Genomic DNA, 23,238 nt, shown 5'->3' on the forward strand with positions numbered 1-23,238 from the left:
CTATGCTTACCTTAACTTCTCTAAATTGATCAAATGTTCCGGTGAATTTTCTGAAACATATTTATAATTCCCTGAATCTTCTAAAGTTTTCAGATCAATCATAAAATTCTCGGAATATCCCATAATTCCAAGGAACTCCTTATAAGTCGTTGCAAATTTCCTTAAGTTAATGGGATTTTTATGATGTTATTTGATCGTCCTCTAAGTACTCGGAACTTCACTGAATATAACGAAACAATCTAAAAATATCTAAATTTCTTAGAAGTTCTCTCGAATTTCTTGAAAATATCGGTGCTTGCTAAAAGTTCTCGCATTTTTTTAAATTAATGAAACTTTTTTGATGTTCTCTAGTCAACTTAGCTAAATTTTTGAAATTTGTTAGGTCTTGAAATTTCCATGATATAACATCCTTGAAATACTCTCACATTTTGCGGATGTTTTAATTTTTATTGCGTTCCAGAAATTTTCTCTGAGCAAACAAAAGCTTCCGGAAATTCCCGGAAATTTTCTTGAAACTTCTTTAAGGTTTCTGCAATTTTCTAGAACAAATTTTAACTGCCCTTTAATTCTATGATCTGTTTTGATCTTCCTGGAGCTTCCCTAAAGCTCTCAATTCTAATGAAGATCTGCTTTTAAGCTAAATGGAATGCTCGTGAACTCCGTGGAATTCTCTGAATTTCTGTGAAGATCCTAAATATTTCTGAAGTTTTCATAAATATTTTGAAGGTCTCTGTACTGAATCTCTCGGAACATCTTAATCATTCAATTTACTTTGATGCTTTTTGAAAAATTTCAAAAGCAGTTTTTTTCAGACGCATTATTTAAGATTGCAAAAAGCTCAAACAAAGTGTGGTGAAAATTTGAGCCCAAAATATTATGAAATAAAAAATCCCGACCAATAGGCCATTTTTTGACAATTTGGGTACCTGCCGGTAATCAGTCTGTTTACTGTAGTTATTATAACAAAAACAAAATGTGAGTACACCTATGTAAATATACATTGAAAAAACCTTTATTGACGTTCTAAGATCACGAATAGCTTATTTGGTTGTGGAGTAATCTCTTCTAACAGTTGAATTTTTTTTTAAATTTCGAAAATCTAGGGTTGTAGCCCAGAAGGATCTGGGCACTTCAAAGCAAAATCAAAAAAAGACGTTTGTTCAGAATGCCAAAATAAGCGTTTTGGCCAATTTTGGCTCAAATCGGTGACTAGTTGAACGGAAACTTGATCGTAATTGTTTCTGATATAAGGAGCACGGTGGCCTAGTGGCGACCGATTTTGCTTACTGATCAGAAGAGCGTGGGTTCATTCGCGCTTTCGATTGGTTAGGACATCGAATCAGCACATCGTTTACCAAAACGAATCCTGCTGCAATCTCATCCCTTTTATCCAACATCCCAGTGATTTCTCGTGGAAGTGCAGAGGTGTTCTCGGCTTTCATTGAAGCGAGTATTACGTCAACATATTCCTACCCATTCCATTCTTGACCAGCATTCGGACGTGGCCGGCGCTGGTATTGCCTAGTTTTAGATCACCAGTATTTACACATTGAGGACCCTGCGCTTTGGTCAGATAGCGTTTAGGGCGTCGTTGTGCCAATTTGGTCGTGGCATATTTCGAGTATGAGAGAGTGATTACAGTTTGCTCAAAAGTGCCTGAGTAAAATGCAAGTTTCGATGATAACCGCGATTACCCGTAGTTGTTACAGTGAAGATATACACCCATATTCTCGTTTATGACTGGACGTATTTGTCATACAGAAACATTTTTATTTGATTTTGTGTGGTGGATAGGTTTTGGGCGTGGACGGGCATATGGGTATATTATCGCTTCAGTTTGAGAAGCACTTCACTTCGCAACCGATTAACCATTGTGACGGCGCATATTACCGTGCAGGCGCCGTGTGTTGGCAGGGTCCAATATTGGACAGTTTGATGTTTATAAAGTACCATCAGTTAAAACTGTATTTTGAGCTTTATCTCTATACATTCTTAGGTGTTTCTTAGAAGATTATCATGTTGGTGTACGTTGATTCAAAGATTAAATGGTATTAACATTGAGCTGTCCATAGTTGGGTGTTGTTGAACTTGTGGTACTTGCACAACATTTCATGTGAGTACCAAAGTAACGATATAATCACAAAATAACTTTTAATGTAGGTTCAGAGTGAGACAATATCACTGATATGTTTAGTTGGGTATTCAGATGAAACTATTACTTTAAAAAACTTAATCCTGTTTGTATCTCTTTTTCGTTTGCATGTAACACTGTTTGATATTACTAACCGCACCGAGCCTTCATTCCGGGTGGTGAGCGAACCTGATGAAGAAATGAAGAAGAAGATGACCATGAGCCCCTTCTCGGAACGAGTGTATTGTTGATGGACCTGGTCTACGATTCAAGGTTGGATTCTGTGATGATGAGTATCACAAAAAAGGTAAAATAAGTAGCACGATCTTCATCGAAATGTAAGTATTATTGACAATAATCATAACAATCAACTCGTATATACATTGAAATACATATATAAAAGGGAAGGCACGGTCCAACAGGGCACCCGATTGAAGCGATTTCGACGGGGAGAGTGGGAATGCCAACTCCCGGTTGATAACATTTCGTGGATAAAGGGCGGACTCTTCTCCCCGCTCATTGGGGCATCTTCCTGTCTTTATGACCAATTGGCTGATCAAGTTACTGGAAGGAGATTCTTTGCCTATCGATCTACCCAATCCGTTTTTGGCCCTTCATACAGCGACATGTTGAGGACAATCAGAGGTTATAAAGCTTGATCAAGACAAGCAGAGAAGAGAGCTCACTGCTGTCGGACTTAGTTTCCGTGCTACAATGGGTGGTAAACCACTATTATCTTCATCATATACCAGTATTTACACATTAAGGATGGTTGCAGATCTGAAAATAACGAAGTTGATTAAAAATCATTTGATTTTTCACCAAAGTTGGTATCATTTGTATAGATTTTCTTAAGGTGGCCAGACAGTTACAAATTCTAGGGCTTCTTCCCCTCTGAAGAATTTATTTAATTTAATTTAATTTGTTTTTCTTCATCGGACTTAACGTGTCTAAATGAAGCCTGATGGGGAAAGCCTTTTAGAAATACATGAATCACAATAATACAATACAATTACAACGAACATTAATCAAGTCTATAGCATAAAGAAAGTTATCCTCCTATGGCATAGAGTTGTCCGTGAAACAGGTAGAAGTCCTCGTCATGCAGTTGAACTGGAAACAAAAAATAAACAGGTAGCGCAATCCTTCACGTGTACATTAAATGGACAGCTACTCACCTTCTCAGGAGTCTGCGATGAATACGGTGACGAAAGGTTCCCGCTGCACAGTTAAAGTCGAAAAACTCGTTGAAACGCCCAGACATGAACCGTATTGGGTCATGCAAGCTGTAGTTCGCAGCACGAGGTCCAAGATGCAGGAAACTCATCGACCGAATAACTCGTTCGGGTGCGCAGATTTCGAATTCAGCCAAGATTCCTGGAGAGTCGATATCACCAATAAGTACTTTCGCTGCGAACACGGCCTGTCTAATCGTCCGCCTATGTTCTAGTGTTTCAAGACCCAGGAGTTGACAACGATCTTCGTACGGCGGAAGGTTCACAGGGTCATTCCATGGAAGGTGACGAAAGGCATACCGAACTAATTTTCTTTAAACAGATTCAATCCTCGCTATCCAAACTGCTTGATACGGGCACCATACTACCGAGCTGAATTCCAAGATCGATCGCACTAGAGAGCAGTATAGAGCTTTTAGACAGGCAGGATCGCGAAACTCGTCAGCGATCTTGAAAATGAACCCTAGTTGCCTGTTAGCTTTCGCTACGATGCCCGAGTAATGAAGCTTGAATGTTAAGGCGCAGTCCAGCGTGATTCCTACGTCACGAACATTGTCCACACGTTGCAGAAGTTGGTGATTTATCGTATAGTTGAATGCCACTGGTTTCAGCTTGCGATGAAATGAGATAATATTAAATTTTTGTACATTCAACGTGAGATAGTTTCTTGAGCACCACTCTTCGCAAGTATCGATTAGGTGCTGAAGCCGCAAGCAACCGGCGAAGCTACGAACAATCACATAGATCTTCACATCATCCGCGTAGAACGATCGGCAACCAGTTGGGAGGATCAGTCCGGCTTCATTCACAAAAATCGAGAATAGCAATGGTCCCAAGTTGCTACCTTGAGGAACACCGGAGCTGTTTGTAAAATAGTCCGATTGCTCTGATCCGATTCTAACACAAAGTTCCCGATTGGTCAGATAGGACTTGAACCAACGAGTTAAGCCCGAAGATACACCGAGTTTTTCAAGTTTAGCTAGTGGTCAACCCGGTCGAATGCAGCCTTAAGATCTGTATATACAACGTCCACCTGCGCTCCAGCTTCCATACTCCGAAGACATAAAGAAATGAACGGAGCTAGATTTGTTGAAACTGATCTCTTGGGATAAAAACCGAGTTGGTCAGGAGAAATATAATTTCTGCAGCTAGAGAATAAAGCGTCGTTGATGAAAACTTTAGAGCAGACACTGAGTGATGTGATCCTTCGGTAATTTTCGACGTTTCTTTTGTCTCCTTTCTTGTAGATCGGGAACATGAATGACGATTTCCAACGCGTAGGGAACTCCCCCTGCTGTAATGAAATATTGAACAGCTTCGAAAGCGGTGTTGTAAGCTCTGAACATCATCGCTTCAGGATGCTTGAGGGGATCCCGTCAGGGCCAGCAGCATTAGAAAATTTCAGCTTCTTGATGGCGGATTCGACGAGGTCTACTGTAACCGAGGTAATCGAACAATTGAAAGCATCACTGGGAGTGTCCCTCACCGCTTCAGCAACTTGGGACAACGAAGGCGAAATGTTCTGCCAGAATATTACATTTCTCAAGGGAATTGCTGGCGATTCTATCACCCAGGTGAATTTCGACTGGTAGCCCCTCCTCGTTTCGTTTGGTATTCACGAATGACCAGAACTGCTTTGGATTAAGCCGTAAATTAGCCTGCACACGCCTTGTGTAGCTGTTGTAAAGAATGCGGTTATATGTGTGATATTCGTTGCTCGCTGTTGAAAATAATCGTTTGGTGAATGGGTTACGAGTACGACAGTATTTACGGAGGGCCTTCGATCTCAGACGCTTCAAATTTCGTAGTCGAGCATTGGACCATGCGGGTTTGGGAGAGGGTCTCCTCAATGGGACAGAATTAGTTAGTGCCCGGCCAACGACCTCAGCGAAGTAGTTGACGGCTTCATCAATAGATGAACACGTGTCAAGGAACTGCCAATCTGCCTGGGCAAGCGAGTGACTCAGCGCGACGAAATCTGCTCTACGAAAGTCGAGCTCATGTACATCAACAGGGGGGTTATCGTAGCGAACAGAAACAGAGAGGTTGATGGAAACTTCCAACGCAGGATGATTGGTGTCGATGCCAATCAAAGGCTCTGGGGCTTCTAGGATAGAACATTCCAGTCCTGCAGTGGCGTCGCGTAACCTCACTTTTTACCTGTTCAACAACTTTGAAAACGTTATTTAGGGTCATGTTTACATTCAAAAAGCATGGGATCTTCTAGTTTCACTGATTTGTATCTATTGGAACCAATATTGTTTTGTTTGTTTACGTTTTGGGAGTTGTTGAACAGGTAGATTGAGGTTAGGGTGACGCCACTGCAGTCCTGCAGCTTCGTTCGCCAGAACGAGATCAAGTAACCGAGAGTTGCTATTCAGTATCGAGTTGATTTGCGTTAAGCCATGCAGGTTGAAACCATGGTTGAATGGACGTCATATTTTCGTTTTTCTGCGCGATTCCGATTTCTTACAATTTGTTTGGCTTGCATATGCAGCACAGAAGAAGCAAATTCTCATTCATCAATCAATTTTTCGAGCAAAAGACATTTTTCAATTCTCGTTATCTAACCGCAACCATCTGTACACAATCTACCGCATTGATAGTGTAATGCAGTATCACATAACGCTGAAAAAAAAAACATACCCAGTCAGTATTGTAGCTGCCAGTGGTGGTCCTGGTGGCGCCCTCTGAACGCCACGCGCCTTCATTTTTCTTCGAAGACATTCGACACGGGCCACCGGATCGGGCAGATAAGCAGTGTACCACCACACAATGTACCAGAACCCATAATATCCCTCCGAAACGAGGCAAAAACCAGATGCGCTCGCTCCTTTTGAAGATTATTATCCAAGTCACGATTCGGACCGAAGATGATGCCTATGGTGATATCAGCAACAACAACAAAAAAAAACAGCATGTACCTACTTTCAATGCTGCCTTAGAAGATATGGATCTTCCGCAGCAATTATTAATCACCGAATGAATTTTACTGACGACTTGCTTTACCCGGGCGGTTTTTGGGAAGACACAACAACAAACCCGTTATTGATCCCGGTAACAGTACGGTAATTATCAGTTCCAGGAAGGCGCCCCTCTGAATTGAGATTTCTACCACGGCGCGCCGTTTGGGCTGCGATGAAGTCATCAATTAGATTGAGTTTTGCCGTATTTGCTTGATGCCAACATCTCTCGAAAAAATGGTTTCGACCTAATGGCGGCCCATCTCCTATTTGTTTAGTGTTGATTTACAAACGAAAATTGCTGTTAAGCCGAACGCGAGGCTTGCCGTTGTCGAACGTGTCGCACCTTTATGAGGCAAAACAAGTCGAACCGTTATCACTCAAGAACACTAATCCCTCTGTCCAAATGCTTATCACGCACAAGATAAGAATTCCTTTCTACATTGGTATGAAATTCGCTTCGCTCCGTCACTGATCTTACCTATATTTATGTACGTAACCGGAGTCGAGTGTCCGAGAATCTCAAGTGAAGCAACAGGCGTTCATCGAAGCACGAAAAGAATTCGCGTGGGAGAGTCCGTGACAGTCGCAATTAAAATAATTCGCTCACCTACACACACACACACACACAGTGCAGAGCAGGCTGTTGATGGCTACACATTTCTTGACAAACATTTCAAAAGGTCCTATCTGATTTGATGGATTCGATTTTCATCGACTTTCTCTTTCGTTAATAACTCAGCGGCGAAATCTGATTATCAAAGAGAAAGTCGATGAAGCGAATGACAGATAGGACCTTTCGAAGAATTCATCTAGATTTGTATGACACAAAAACCCTGCACGTAGAAGGTATGTATACAAATGAACGCCAAACGACGAATAAATTTGTCCAACTTGTCCGAAGCGGGGCGAAAATAAAACAGAAGACGACTGCGCTGCTGCTGGACTGGCCAAACTGTGTAGGCCGCAGGTTCCATTTGAGGATGCCAGTTCTGGATCCCGGTTTGTAGTTCATCGAACTTTTTCGCATTTAAAAAATTAGTTTAATCAACCTAAATCCTAGAAGGTCACAGATCATCGGCGCACAGATTGGGGAAACATTTAATTTCCGTGAATGTCAACCGACCGTCACACGCGTTTAGTCGTAACGACAAAATTGACGACAGCTGGATTTGAATATTTCCTTTCGAATTTCGCTCATTGCTCGCATAATGCCTGGATGCCATTCGTGTGTCCGTTGTACACCATTAGCATAATAGGCTTTATTTAAATGGTCATAACTATTCAATTTAACCACTCGAAGTCGATGATAGTGAGAGGAAGTGTGCAAACAACGCACGCGCTAGCAAATCCGGCTTTTCGAAAGAAAGCGAAACGGTCGGGTCGCCGGGGCTCCCTCTGTCTAGGTAAATAAATTTCCTCACCTGTCGACGAGACGACGGCGGGGTGGCGATTGGCGCTGTATCTATTTACACACATAGATACTTGGCTACCGACGGGGATGTTTGAACGAGATTCGGCAGACAGCTTTCTTGCCATTGTCGAAAAATAATGTATTTACATTATTTTAATTGATTACAATCTTTCAGTTAATCACGTCATTTGCCAAGCATGCAAAGAGACAACATGTGCTGAATAAATTAATTGTACAATGAATCTCTCAACACGTGACGTGAGTGATCACTTGCCTGCGCGTTGACCTGAGCACTCGATGTGAAGCCTGCTACGATGTCAAGCCGAAGGAAAATCCAGCTTTTACACGGCCCATTAGATCAACCCAAATTTGAGTTCAGTTTACTCATAAATCAGTGCAGGAACTCAGTGATGAGTAAATTTTCCAGGAAAAAAGTAAGAGGTTGTATCCAAGACACGACGGTAGATTTGACGTAGGATAACGTGCTCGGTATCAATATTCGGCGACTGTGTTAGGGAAAACACTTTTTACGCATTTTCGTGCACAAAACGCATGGAAATTTTGGTTTATTCAATAAATAATAAAAAAAAAAAAAAATTGGAGGAATTTCTTGCTAAAATTTTCCAATCGCGAGATATTCGTGATCAATCATATAAATTCAAGTTTTTTTTAACGTCATGGAGAAAACCTTACCTTAATTCGAAGTGTTTCTGATCAATTGACAAAGTCATGTGGACCGAGTGTTTAGAGTAAATTGTTTTAGAGTACATCAACCAACCACTCCCTCGCTCAAGTGAATTCCCGCGCATTATGTACCTTTGTTTTAGTCAGTTGCAAATAAAAACCCAAACAAGATACAACGCAAAATAGTTCGTCGCGAATTTATTTCCGAAAACTAAACTGAAAATTCCGCTTGATACAACAACATTTTATGGTCCTTCGGTTCCGGATGTCACGATTAACGGTTGACTATGGAAGAACTGACGGCTGTTCGCAACGGGACGTCAAAATCGTCATCGGCGACATGAACGCTCAGGTAGGACGGGAGGCAATGTATAAAGGGTGTCCACGATGAAATTGCCACACTATGAAATTGCTCTAACTTTTTAACCGTTGGGTAGAATTTAATGAAAATTTGGGTGGATTTAGTTCATAGTGCATTATTTACATCCTGCAAGTTTTAAAGTCCTGTGATCAAAACTCGCGGAAATGGAGTCGAAAGAACAGCTCGTGCGTGATAAAATCTTGCGCATTCATCACGAGAACAAGGATCTCTCGCATCGTTCCATCGCTAAAACGTTGGGAATCGCGAATTCCACGGTGTCGCGAGTGATTAAGCGGTTCGAGGACCACCGATCGGAAGCCCAGAAGTGAAGGAAAAAGTATTCCGTACAACACCAAAAATCACAACCGCGTAGTTGGGGCCTTCAACCGAAATCCGAACGCCTCCGTTAGGGATGTGGCTAAGAAGCTGCACCTAAGCCGAAGTTTTGTCCAGAAGGCCAAAACTAAGGCTGGGCTTCGAACGTTCAAGGTACAAAAGGCCCCTAATCGCGACAAGAAGCAGAACAAGTCCGCCAAAACCCGTGCCAGGAAGTTGTACCTCAACATGCTGACGAAAGTTGAATGCTGCATCATGGACGACGAAACATATGTGAAGGCCGACTTCAAACAGATCCCCGGCAACCTGTTTTTCACGGCCAAGGATAAGTTCAGCGTTCCGGAGCATGTCCGTACTCAGAAGATGTCCAAATTTGCGAAGAAATTCCTGGTTTGGCAAGCCATCTGCACATGCGGGAAGCGGAGTGCACCTTTCGTAACCTAGGACACGATGAACAGACAGGTGTACATAAAAGAGTGCCTCCAGAAGCGGCTGCTTCCTCTCCTGAAGGCCCACAACGTCCCAACAATCTTCTGGCCAAATTTGGCCTCATGCCACTACTCCAAGGACGTGCTGAAGTGGTATGCGGACAATAAGGTCAATTTCGTGCCGAAAATGTTCAACCCTCCCAACACTCCGGAGCTCCGCCCCATCGAGAAGTACTGGGCGATTATGAAGCAGCACCTTCTTAAACGACCTAAGGTAGTGAAGACAGTCGAGGAACTGAAGAAAGTATGGGTTTACATGCAAAAAACGGTTGATTCACAGGTTGTGCAGAATCTTATGGCCGGGGTTAAGGCCAAGGTGCGGGCATTTGCGTATGGACTGTAAATAAAATACGAGTAAAATGATAAAATGAAGTTTAATAGTTATTTCTCAATCCCTGAAAATTTGATGGCAATCGGATGAAAACTCGAATTTTGCGAATCAATTTTGTGTGTGGCAATTTCATCGTGGACACCCTTTAGACCGGCAATCGGGCCAAACAGCCTGCATGCCGTATCGAACGACAACGGCCAACGATGCGTGAACTTTGCAGCCTCCCGGGGTATGGTAGTTCGAAGTACCTTTTTCCCCCGCAAGGATATCCACAAAGCCACCTGGAGATCACCTGACCAACACACAGAAAACCAAATCGATCACGTTCTAATCGACGGGAAATTCTTCTCCGACATTATCAACGTCCGCACGTACCGCAGTGCGAACATAGATTCGGACCACTACCTAGTTGCAGTATGTATGCGCTCAAAACTCTCGACGGTGCATAACACACGTCGAAGTCGAACGCCACGACCCAACATTGAGCAACTACGGGACACCGGAGTTGCCCAGGACTACGCGCAGCAGCTGGAAGTTGCACTACCCACGGAAGAGCAGCTTGGCGCAGCTTCTCTTGAAGATGGCTGGAGGGACATCCGTTCAGCCATAGGTAGTACTGCTGTAGCGGCACTAGGTACTGCAATCCCGGACCGAAGAAATGACTGGTTTGACGGCGAATGCAAACTGTTAGTAGAGGAGAAGAATGCAGCACGGGCGAGAATGCTGCAACACCGCACGAGATTGAATGTGGAGCGATACAGACAAGCGCGGAACAGACAAAACTCGGTTTTCCGAAGGAAGAAGCGTCAGCAGGAAGATCGAGATCGCGAGGCGATGGAAAATCTGTGCCGCGTAAACGACACACGGAAGTTCTACGAGAAGCTAAATAGTTCGCGCAAAGGCTACGTGCCGCAAGCCGATGACTTGGACGGTAACCTTCTCACGAACGAGTGTGAGGTGATTGAGAGGTGGAAGCAGTACTATGACGAGCACCTCAACGGTGAAGCAGCAGAAAACGAAGGTGGCACGGCAACAGACCTTGGAGCACGCGCAGAAGACGACAGGCTACCGGCCCCTGATCTTCAAGAAGTTGAGGAGGAGATCGGTCGGCTGAAGAACAACAAAGCAACTGGTGTAGATCAACTACCAAGTGAGCTATTGAAATACGGTGGTGAAGCACTGGCTAGAGCGCTGCACTGGGTAATTGCCAAGATTTGGGAGGAGGAGATATTACCGGAGGAGTGGATGGAAGGTGTCGTATGCCCAATCTACAAAAAGGGCGACAAGTTGGATTGCTGCAACTACCGCGCGATCACACTGCTGAGCGCCGCCTACAAGGTACTCTCCCAAATTCTATGCCGCCGTCTGTCACCATATGCAAGAGAGTTCGTGGGGGCAATACCAGGCGGGATTCATGGGTGCCCGCGCTACCACGGACCAAATTTTCGCGATTCGGCAGGTTCTGCAGAAATGCCGCGAATACAACGTGCCCACACATCATTTGTTCATCGATTTCAAATCCGCATACGACACAATCGATCGAGATCAGCTATGGCAGATTATGCACGAGTACGGATTTCCGGATAAACTGACGCGATTGGTCAAGGCGACGATGGATCGAGTGACGTGCGTTGTTCGAGTATCGGGGACACTCTCGAGTCCCTTTGAATCTCGAAGGGGGTTACGGCAGGGTGATGGACTTTCGTGTCTGCTGTTCAACATCGCGTTAGAAGGTGTGATCAGAAGAGCTGGGATAGACACGAGTGGCACGATATTCAGGAAGTCCATCCAGCTCCTTGGTTTCGCCGATGACATTGACATTATGGCACGGAACTTTGAGATGATGGCGGAAACGTACATCAGACTGAAGGCTGAAGCTAGACGGATTGGACTTGCCATCAACGCATCAAAGACAAAATATATGAAAGCAAGAGGTTCTAGGGAAGACAATGTTAGCCTCCCACCCCGAGTTCAGATTGACGGTGACGAAATCGAGGTGGTCGATGAGTTCGTGTATTTGGGCTCACTGGTGACCGCCGAAAATGATACCAGCAGAGAAATTCAAAGACGCATTATGGCAGGGAATCGTGCCTACTTTGGACTCCGGAGGACGCTCCGGTCAAATAAAATTCGCCGCCGCACGAAGTTGACTGTCTACAAGACGCTGATTAGACCGGTGGTCCTTTACGGCCACGAGACCTGGACTATGCTCGTGGAGGACCAACGCGCCCTTGGTGTTTTCGAACGGAAGGTGTTGCGTACCATCTACGGTGGAGTGCAGATGAATGACGGAACGTGGAGGAGGCGAATGAACCACGAATTGCACCAGCTGCTGGGAGAACCATCCATCGTCCACATTGCAAAAATTGGGCGACTACGGTGGGCTGGGCACGTCGTAAGAATGCCGCACGACGACCCAGTGAAAATGGTTCTAGAAAGCGACCCAACAGGAACAAGAAGAAGAGGCGCGCAGCGGGCAAGGTGGATCGACCAAGTAGAAGGTGACCTGCGGACCCTTCGCAGACTACGAGGCTGGCGAACTGTGGCCATGGATCGAGTAGAGTGGAGACGACTTCTTCGGACAGCAGAGGACAACAAGGCCTTAGCCTGATTGGTAAGGTAAGTATGGAAGAACTGACGATCAAGCGGAACTCGCTCTTCGAGAAGATGAAGTGGGAGCTAAATACGGCGAAACGCGTCCAGAGCCGGAGCCCTCCACTTTGTGAGGTTAGGGAACGCGTCGATCGGCTGCACCATCTCGGAAACAATTTTTTCGACTTGCAGAGTAAAATCGAAGACAAAACGCCGCCATTGGAAGCAGTTTCATCGGTTTTCAACTACCGGACTGAGTTTGAGGAGTTATATTATGAAGCCAAATGTATCTACTCGCAGATGGAGGAAGGGTCTGTTGGTGGTGATGACACGTTTGAGGAACCAACCAACAAGCTACGGCATGCAGTTTCGGCACTGCTGGAAACGCAACGGTTGCTCCTGTCGAACCAAGCTGCAGTTTCAAGCCAAACGAGTGCGTTAACTGCCCAGCTAGGGGACTTTCGACAAGCATCACTTCGTGCCACTGCAGCTGAACCAATGCTCAACGTACGACTCCCTCCAATCAACATTCCTATCTTCAAGGGTGACCACAAGGACTGGCGCTCTTTCAAGGACCTTTTTGTTAGTACCATTCACGACAAGGAGACGTTGCGTGACTCACAAAAGCTGCAGTATCTCCTTTCATACCTTGACGGTGAAGCTAAGGCATTGGTGAGCTCGTTTGCGATCACGGATGCGAATTACAACCAAGTGTGGGACAAGTTAGTGGAACGATATGATCAACATAAGTACACCGTTTTCTCGCTAGTGAAGGAATTCCTTGAACAGCCAGTCGTGTCATCTACGCACCCGAGCAACCTTCGGAAACTAGTAACGACATCCGATGAAGTTATTAGACAACTGAGTGCCATGGGTGCCCAGTACGAATCGCGTGACCCGTGGCTCATTCACCTCCTTTTGGAAAAAAATCGACAAGGAAACACGTTCTCAGTGGGCCACAAAAATCGTCGATATGCAGAATCCTACGTTTCAAGAGTTCCTGAAATTCCTCGAAAACCGTTGTGATGCCCTCGAGACATGTTCCTCGTTCACGCGGAAGATCTTTACGAATCCGGATGCTACGAAAAAGGAAATTCGGAAGGATCAAGCGAAGCCGATAGAGAGGAAGTTTCAAAGCTTTCACATCGCACCCCAGCTGTGCCCGAAGTGCTCTTCAGAACAGCATCAGATCTATCAGTGTGCCTCCTTCAAAGCCTTAAGCGTCGCTGACCGTAGGGAGTTAGTGCAGAAGTCAAGACTGTGCTTCAACTGCCTCAGGCCGTCGCAATGATGAAGTATTCGATTTTTATACAGTTGCCACTCTTGCATTTATCGCAAGGATCCGACTCTAATTGACAGGTCCCGCTATTTATACCCTTCGGAGTGTTGAAACACCCTCCAAAGGCGCGCCCCTTTGTCAGTCAAAATAGGATTCCTTAGCAACAAAATTAAGGTATGACACCGATAATGACCATGCATCAGAACCCTAGTCTTAACCACTTCAAACTAGGGAACAACGAATAGAAGATTAGGAATCCCATAGATGAAGACAACTAAATCATTTTTTCCTTGTTTCAAGATCATCCTCGGTAGACAAAACCGAGTCTTGTAACTTGTAACAAGGACTAAGATGTGTTCTTTGGATTAATGAAAAATCCTGTTCCCCTAGTTTGAAGTAGTCAGGACTAGGAATCGGTGGTAGATCTTACATCCCGTAACGTACCACGAAAAGGTGATCTACCCACGTTACGGGTCTTAAACAACAATAATTTATGGTGGTCCTGAAAAGAAACGTTTTGTCATGCTGGTTGAGTAATGCTGAGCTATTAGGGTGTTCAACAAGGATGAGGCTGGCTAGCTGTATGTTGTTTGGAGCGAAGGTTGACGCGCTTGGCATACATGGCCCACTGTGGCTCACGACGAGCAACTGAATCCGATCAGTAGTGGTGCGGCTTCTTCCTCTTTCTTCGGTGAATCGAGGGCTCTTGAGGGCAGCCTTGATAGCTAGCTACTAGCGGGGAGCCTTTCGTTGTGTACTGGAGAAAAATGTACAACGCCACGTGCCGAAAGCACTGCTGCTGCTGATGATGATGACGACCGATCGGATACCACCACAAGCGGTAATTGAATGAACACCGTTCGGTGAGACCGGATGGAATTCAATTTGGAAAAATCTGTGTTAGGGAAAGCGCTTTTCGCAGGCAATCGGTGATAATTTTAACTATCATAGCAACAATTGCACATTCGTGCCATTTTCAATTGAGAAATTATGAAAAATGATAAAGTCTTAATTTTAACAGATTCGCAGAAAAATTTCCTATCGATTGGCGCATTAAGAATTAAAATCCATCATCTCTGGATCAAAATCAGCCCTCTGTCATGCCACGACCGACTTTAGCTTCTGAAATTGCACCCCCCTTTTGCCTTTAAAATACATAGTATGTTAGATTTAAACAGATAGGAACTGACATCCGATTGATGACCTTCACAAATGTCTAGAAAATACTCTTTAACAATTTTTTCTTCTTTCTTTCTTAGTGTTCTAGATGCACTTCCACAGTTATTAATTGGGAGCTTTCGATGTCTGTACCATTTTTGCATTGATATAATTGTGTGGCAAGTCCAATCAGGCTTCTATGCCCAGGGAAGTCGAGAAATTTTCCAACCCGAAAAATTCCTAGACCGGACCGGGAATCGAACTCAGCCACCTCCAGCATGGTCTTGCTTTGTAGCTGCGCCTTTACCGACTGAGCTAAGGGAGGCCTTAACAAATTTATGGTGGTCCTAAAATGGACCGTTTTGTCGTGATGGTTGAGTAATGCTAAGCTATTAGCGTGTTCAACACAAATGAGGTTAGTAAGCTGTACGTTGTTTGGAACGAGGGTGCCGCGCTTGGTATAGATGGCCCACAGCGACTCACGAAGAGCTACTGATTCCGATCAGTAGCGGTGTAGCTTCTTCCTCCAACTTTAGTGAATGGACGCTCATGTGGGCTGCAGCTTGCTACTTGCGGGAAGCCTTTCGTTGTGCACTGGAGAACCATGTTCAACGCCACGCGCCGAAAGCACTGCTGCTGCTGCTGATGACGACCGATCGGACACCACCACACACCGTTCGGTGAGACCGGATGGAATTCTATTTTGAAATCTGTGTTAGGGAAAGCGCTTTTTGCAGGCAATCGGTGATAATGTTGATCACCATTGCAACAGTTGGACATTTGTGTAATTTTCAATAGTGACCTATTGAAAATTAATAAAGTGTTCATTTTAGCAGACTCGTATTAAAATTTCCAATCGATTGACTTGTTTAGGATTAAAATCCATCCGCTATTGACAGAGTTATATGTGGTCAAAACCTAACCACTTTTAGGAATGCGGTCGATTTTTTTTAATTGCACCCCCAATATGTTGCCGAAAGACGTAATCCTACGTAAAAAAAACCCCGGTAATTGCAATCCTATGGGCATAAAATAGAAACACCAGAAAGTACCGATTGATAAATTTCTAGAGTGACAACAAGAACGATGTTCGATTCTGAACCCTACACCTGTGTTAAAAACATTCACTATCGAGACCATGAAAACGACACCACCACTCGACCGTGACGACAAACCTGATCATCAGCAACCAAAACCCATCTACCCTCATCTTATTTTTTCGCCTGTCACCCTGTCCGATCCACCTCTACCAACTGACTCACTGTGTCAGACTCAGAACCGATGTGGTGTGCCTGAGATCGTGCATTGAGATTTCAGATGAGCTGTTTCGAAAGAAGCTGGGAAAAATAGCAAACAATTACAATTTTGCGCAGCTCTCGTCCTCTGCAGCTCGTCAGCATCGAACTAACTACACCAGAACTGCCCACCAGATAGACCTTCAACCCTGCGAACTAGCCACTTGCCCACTTGGTGGTGGTGCGAAATGATGTTCCTTTTTTTTTTGAAGATCAACGATCGACGGTCTTCCCCCGCACTCCCACCCTACCAGGTGTCTGCTCGATCGCCACTTTGCGTAATGATGGCAGGCAGGCACGGCAAATGCTTCCCCGCGGGGTGAACCAACAAACAACAATTTTTCGCATTTTTTTTTTTTGCCACTGTTGTTCTTCTCCCCCTAATAGATCTGACGATGATGATGTTGTTGTTGTTGTTGTTGTTGCGTGAGCAAATCTACAATACAGTCATACGAGTCGCGATCGTACCTGATAATATGATTCCGCCATTTTGAGTTTGCTGAGTAGTTCCGCTCCGTCGTTCCCCTGTATGTACGCTCTGAAGCTGCTGCTGATGTTTGTCTCGGGGCACAAAATTCCTTCGCTTTCTCGCTCACTCACTAGGAAAATACAAACGCGAAATTCCTTTGCACCCTTCCGAAATTAATACAGGTATGAAGCAATAATGCTGCAATTACACCTTCTCTTCTTGGCCGTGGGTGGAAGGATCTTCACCTCGAAAAATTATCAATAAAAACACACCGCAATAGTATTGAATCACTGCTTCTTCACTTCCACTCTTGCTGAACTAGCTGCGCGATCGCACTTCGGTTTTGTCCGGTTGTCACTGAGCTGCTGTTTTGTGTATTTTTTTTGTTTATTACCTCCCGACTTTGACACCAGCACTCTTGACAAGAGTAGCCCCGACTATTGTTTACGGATGATCGCACATACACAGAAGCAAAACGCGATCAAAATCCACCGTTTTCTGATCCAACTTTTTCGCTTCCACTCGGTTGGTGAAGATCGCGGACATGGAACGGAATTTCTTGAACTTCCTCCTCTCGTTCCCAACGGTGACACACCCCTTGCTCACTCGATCCGCGCCGCAACGACCAGTCAACCAACCAACGTGTCTGCCCTGTCTCTACACGACGGACCGACGTTCTTCAACCACCACCACCAACACACACACTGACTGCAGCAAGCTGCGATCGCGAACCTGTCCGTCCGATCCGAGACAACCGCGGAAGACAGGAAATTCCCTCACTTTTGCACAACCGTACACGCCTTTTTTTTCCTGTCGACAATAATAATTCCGGATCCGTTTTGCTGCCGGGCGCTGGAATCGAAACAAACCACCCAAGAACGCGAATAGAAGAACACCGTTCCACACAACACCGACGATGGGAGCACGACAAAACTACTGATTCTTGCTCTTGTATCTGGTCGGTCATCGGTCGACTTCGCTTCGACTGTGTGTTGTTTGTAGTAACTCGTGACTCAAACACCTTCGTTGGGTTTCTTCGGTGTTTGCGTGAAATTGAGGCAAAAAAAATAAGAACGAGGCCCGACGGCAGGGTTGCCAAAAGGAAATCTGGGTTTTTATTCCGAAAAATCTTGGCATTGTATTTTTTGCTCGGTTTTTGGCCAGATTTTTATCTGTGATGTTAATAATATATTAAATTCCCGTTGACTAGTGATGCACCGAATAGTGGTATTTGGTTAGGAATTTGGCATTTAAACCAATAGCTTAACTGATATTCAGCCATTTCCCACCTAACATGTGGCCGTCAATGTGTTTGAGCCAAATTTTGAAACTGGAATGATTGATATTTGGCCAAATACTATACTAATACTAATTGGCAAATCAAAGTTGGCACTCGTGGAGAATAGACGAACTATGAAAGTGATGATGGTTTCAAAATTTTACACGGTGAGGTATACGAGTTCAATCTTAAAATGCTTTGATTTTGCAAATGAAGCATTTTATTTAAATCTGGTTGTTGCTAAAGTGGTAGAAAAGCTGAAATCCATGTATACACCTAAAAACCTGAAAAGAAATTATTTATTCTATATTATATATTTATTGAGTAGTCCTTAAGTTTTCTACTAACGTATTTAGCATTAACCAGATTTAAATAAAATCCTCCATTTGCAAAATAAAAGCATTTTAAGATTGAACTCGTATACCTCACCGTGTAAAATTTTAAAACCATCATCTTTTTCACAGTTCTTCTATTCTCCACGAGTACCAACTTTGATTTGCCAATACTATATTGCTGATTATGCATAAAATGTATAAGTCAATAATAAGCAGACGCCATGCAAAAAAGTCTATATTACGTGATATAGGCTTAAATGTAAACGGGGTATTAAACAAAGTAGTTTTTATTTTTGGAATATTTGATCATAATTTTAAAAAATCTAATCGGTGTTATACTATACCCCGTACAGACTATGACTTATATCATGTAATATAGGCTGTCTTGCAATGAACATTCATACATCTAGTTTTCACTGGAAATCCTATGTATGAGTGCTCATTGCAAGACAGCTTATATTACATGATATTAGCCATAGTCTGTACGGGTTATTAAACTTTAAAATCTGTGATACGTGAATAACACGGGACTCTGACATCAAATGTTTCCACAATGGGATTTTAAAAATATGACAGTACCCTCTTATATCCCGTTCACATTACAGCGTATATCACGTGATATACGCTGTCTTGCAATGAGTTCTCATACATCTAGTTTTCACTGGAAATCCTATGTATGAGGGCTCATTGCAAGACAGCTTATATTACGTGATATAGGCTGTTATGTGAACGGGGTATTAACTGGTCTATAACTTTATGGCCCATAACAAACTTGAATAATAGGGGAAATGACTCTAATGTTGGCCTATGAACCTAAGATTGGGCCTATCGCTAAAAATCTGCTATTTATCAATTTCATCTAGATGAACGTGTCAATGGGACATTACTAATCGATATTTTTGGTCGCTATTGAAAATTTTGTCGATTGCTAAATTTATGTATGGGCCCAAATTAGGGGCATTTAGGCCGACATTACATCCATTTCCCCTACTTGAACAAATAGCAGACAACAGAAAAATGCTGATTCGAACTATTCCAATAGTAATAAATCTAAGTATTCTAATAGAATACTGATTCTATTTTTCAAAGCTCTGAAAAATCTTTGAAACACGGATTAATCAATAATTTTGGCAACTCTGGAAACGAGATGTTTTTAGTTGAGTGAGAGAAGTAACGGGTTGGGCGTGAGTGTGCGTGCAAGGGCAGGAAAACGGTAAAATTTACTTCTTGAGCAGACTTTTCACTTACACCACAAAGGAGCTTGAAGGAAAACAATACCCGCCAGATTCCGCGAGACACTCGGTTGTTTTCAACCAATGCTTATGATTGGGTTAGTGAAATAGTTGTCGCATGCACCAATCCTAAAAAGCTTGGAACTGACTAAAATCTTATCACACAAACAAAAACAAAAAAGGCGATTGCGAAGTTTGACAGATTCGACTCGGCTTGCGTTGAACATCACACCATTGATGTGGAGATGAATTTTGGTGCTCGGTGAACGTCACAGAGCTACAGCTGGATATATCAGTGCCAACATTTCAAAGGGGCGTAATTGCATTTGTAAACAATGGCTTTAGTCGTCGATTTCTCGTGAATAAAAGCTTACTCATGAAAAATAATGACACCAGCAGGTAGAGGAATGTTTCCTCTATCAGCAAGCAATGTAATTTTGTAGAGGTAAGATTACATTCACGAGAAATTGACGGTTAAAGTAATTGTTTACAAAAGCAATTACGCCCCTTTGAAATGTTGGCACTGATATTTTGAAGAAAATTGAATAGGGTGACGAGACATTGGGGTATTGAAGTACATGCATATTCGAAATCTGCGTTATGGTGAATCGTTGTGGAAACCTTATTGCTGACCAATCTCACTTTCACCTAGCAATTTAAATAGCACAAATATCAGCTCTCACAAACCATAAAAGTATGAAACTGGAACTTCACGTTTGCTGCAGTTATGAAGCATCTTAAAATTAAACAATGTCCCCTTAATTTATAAGGCTGTGTTACATTTGGTAAATTTTCACTTAAATTTGACACAGTTGGTGTGAAATAATAATGATTTGTATAGAGTCACCACATCTTCGAAAATAAATTATACTCTCGAAAATCCCTCGCTTGTTGATCGTCCGATTTTCGAAAACGTGTTTGTCAAAATTGAGTCCTGATCCGTCAGAAATAAGTCTGCTCGAAAGGCAAGTTTATTTGAAAATTTTCCATCTGTCAAATTTAAGTGAAAATTCACCAAATGGAACACAGCCAAAGGTTCCCAATGGATCATTGAAGATGCTGAGGTTTTGACAGCACCGTACTGTGGCTACCACAGTATTTTACATTGGATCGTCCGTATACAGTAGCGCCAAATGCAAGCTGTGGCGGGTTCAAAACTCAGCCATCTAAAATGATCCATTCTACGAAGTTTTCCCGAATTTGTACAAAGCACCCTGAAATCTCGCGTCACTTTTCAAATAGACCAATATCCACCATTTTGAGAAAATCGAAGTTGAAGCAAAGATGAATACTAAGATGAAACTGTCGGAAGAAAAACTTTCTATTTTACTGTCCTCTTTCACGGTCCCTTTGATCCAATGAATACCCCCCGTATTCAAGGTTATTTTGTGGTTTTGCTGCTCCCTCGGTAGAGATTAAATTTTGCGCTCATTTTCATCAAAACAATCCCACCAAAATCAGAGATGTCCCATTTTTAAATTACTCGATTAACAACTAATCGATTATTTTTTGTTCGTTGTGCTGCCATTTTTCCACCAATGAGAGTGCAGCACATGTTTGAAACGATCGGTGATGATCCTCTGGAGATGTTAATGCTTATATCGGCATGATATAACCGATTCCAAATATTTTACTTTTCGGTTCGTTAATCGATTAATCGATTATTCGAATGAAAATCGGCCATCACTAGATGAATGTGAAACGTCATTTCAAATCTATGGACCGTACATAAATAATGATACAATTTGAAAGGGACCGGGTCTAATCACAAATTACGTCCCCATGGTAACTGAAATAAACACGAGTGTTCACCGGTTGATTGAAGTTTGACAGATTTTTATTTTAACTGTTTAGAAACAATACATTTTACAATACTATTTTTACTGTAGTCAGTGAATAATAACGTCGAAAATTCAGTTAAAGTAGTTTAAATCACAATTATACTTTGAATTTCATGCTACAATATAGAAAAAAATCCACATAGGACGTTTTGACTAGTCAAGATGTACGTCGGACATGTTACATTCAACGATTTTTCTCAATGACATAATCAATAAGTGTTACATTGGATGTTTTGTTCTATTTGATACTAGATTCCCTTTCACAGATTTCAGAGTAAAGTTCCTAACTTTAGATTGGCCCACCTTTAGAAAATGAGCATCAATTATGTTAGGCCGAAGTAACAATCATGTACCCATCATTTCAAACTGTACATTGGACAATATTTTACCTTTGATTTTCTTAAATAAATGAAAGTAAATATGGATGGGTGTTTTTGTATCACATACAATGATAGAAGAACAACATTTTGTATCGCCTAACTCGATTTGTTTACATTTGTTACTTATGACCTTTTGAAAAGTGACGCAATAATTGTTTCAAAATCTCTGAAACTCTATGAAGTTCCCTGAATTTATATTTAATTTTCATGAAATTCTACAATGCCCCTGAACATCTACAAAGTCCCTGAAATTTCAAAAAGTCCAATGAAGTTTACAAAAAATCTTTGAATTCAAGATCGCAAAATATTGTCAAATTATGTGTCACAATTTAAACAATTTCTTGCAGTCCGAAATTTGAAATATTTCTCAGAAATGGTATGAGCCCTCGCTCATGTTGACTACTACCAGTTGTTGCTTGTAGAGATGAGGATGTCAGCCCCGTGATTATTTCCATAGAGGTAACTCTAAGACCAGAAGGTTCCAAAGAAACGTACTAAACTTTTTGGCTCAGCTCTGGTACTATCTTCGGTCCCAAGCTAATCGATGCACCCCTCGAAACATAGGAAAATCCACGAACCCCTCATTTCATCTGTCAAACTTTCATAGCGAATCAAAACAAACATAGCGTAGTACTAGAATTTCGACTAGAGTGGGGTACGTTAATCGATTTGCTTGGGACCAATACGCTAGTCAAGTAGTGAGCCAAATTAAAATCGTTAATTTCGTATTGATTGCTGGAACTATCTTCGGTGCCAAGAGTTGCGCCCCTCGAAACATAGGAAATCTTAAGATGAGGTTCCAGTGAAATGAAAGACCAAGAGTTTAGTATAAAAAGTAAATTCGGTTTATTCTCGATAATGATGCGCACACAACGAGTTCTCACGATTTTAAATTGGCTCACTACTTGAATTGGTCCCAAGCGAATCGATTAACGTACCGCATTCTAGTCGACATTCTAGTACTACACTATGTTTGTTTTGATTCGCTATGAAAGTTTAACAGATATAATGAGGGGTTCGTGGATTTTCCTATGTTTCGAGGGGTGCATCGATTAGCTTGGGACCGAAGATAGTACCAGAGCTGAGCAATAAAGTTGAGCACATTTCTTCGGGACCTTCTGGTCTTAGAGTTACCTCTATGGTTGCACCTTTAACGCTCCGCCTCAACAAACATGTTCTGCTCACGATGACAGACCTAGCGTGCTTATGGTGCTTGATGGTACCCAATGGCTTAGCCAAAATATCGTCCACCATATTTTCCGTTGAACAGTACTCTAGATCCAGCACCTTGTCTTAGAACAGCTGCTTTACGTAGTATTGCTTGGTATTGCCATGTATTGCCTTGTTTCGATATGCTTGGATCGACGAGTAGACCTTTCTGCAACAACAAACTTTATACAACTTTGGTTGTCCTCACGAGTAGTTACCAGACCAA

The 23,238-nt window shown here is 42.7% G+C and overlaps 1 protein-coding gene across 1 annotated transcript in view; it reads right to left on the reverse strand.

Moving 5' to 3' along the window:
- The window catches only part of Pkn (serine/threonine-protein kinase N), a 264,865-nt gene extending 247,177 nt beyond the window's left edge, over window positions 1-17,688 (reverse strand). Inside the window, exon 1 of the mRNA XM_065236877.1 lies at window positions 16,736-17,688. Within this exon, the coding sequence (XP_065092949.1) occupies window positions 16,736-16,756 (21 nt within the window). The 5' untranslated portion in view covers window positions 16,757-17,688. The remainder of the gene's footprint in view (window positions 1-16,735) is intronic.
- Window positions 17,689-23,238: the final 5,550 nt, after the last annotated feature.

Source organism: Ochlerotatus camptorhynchus, unplaced genomic scaffold (genome assembly GCF_037179485.1).
Source record: "Ochlerotatus camptorhynchus isolate MF236.1 unplaced genomic scaffold, CSIRO-AGI_Acam_v1.1 ptg000577l, whole genome shotgun sequence".
NCBI classification, from domain to species: Eukaryota; Metazoa; Arthropoda; class Insecta; order Diptera; family Culicidae; genus Ochlerotatus; species Ochlerotatus camptorhynchus.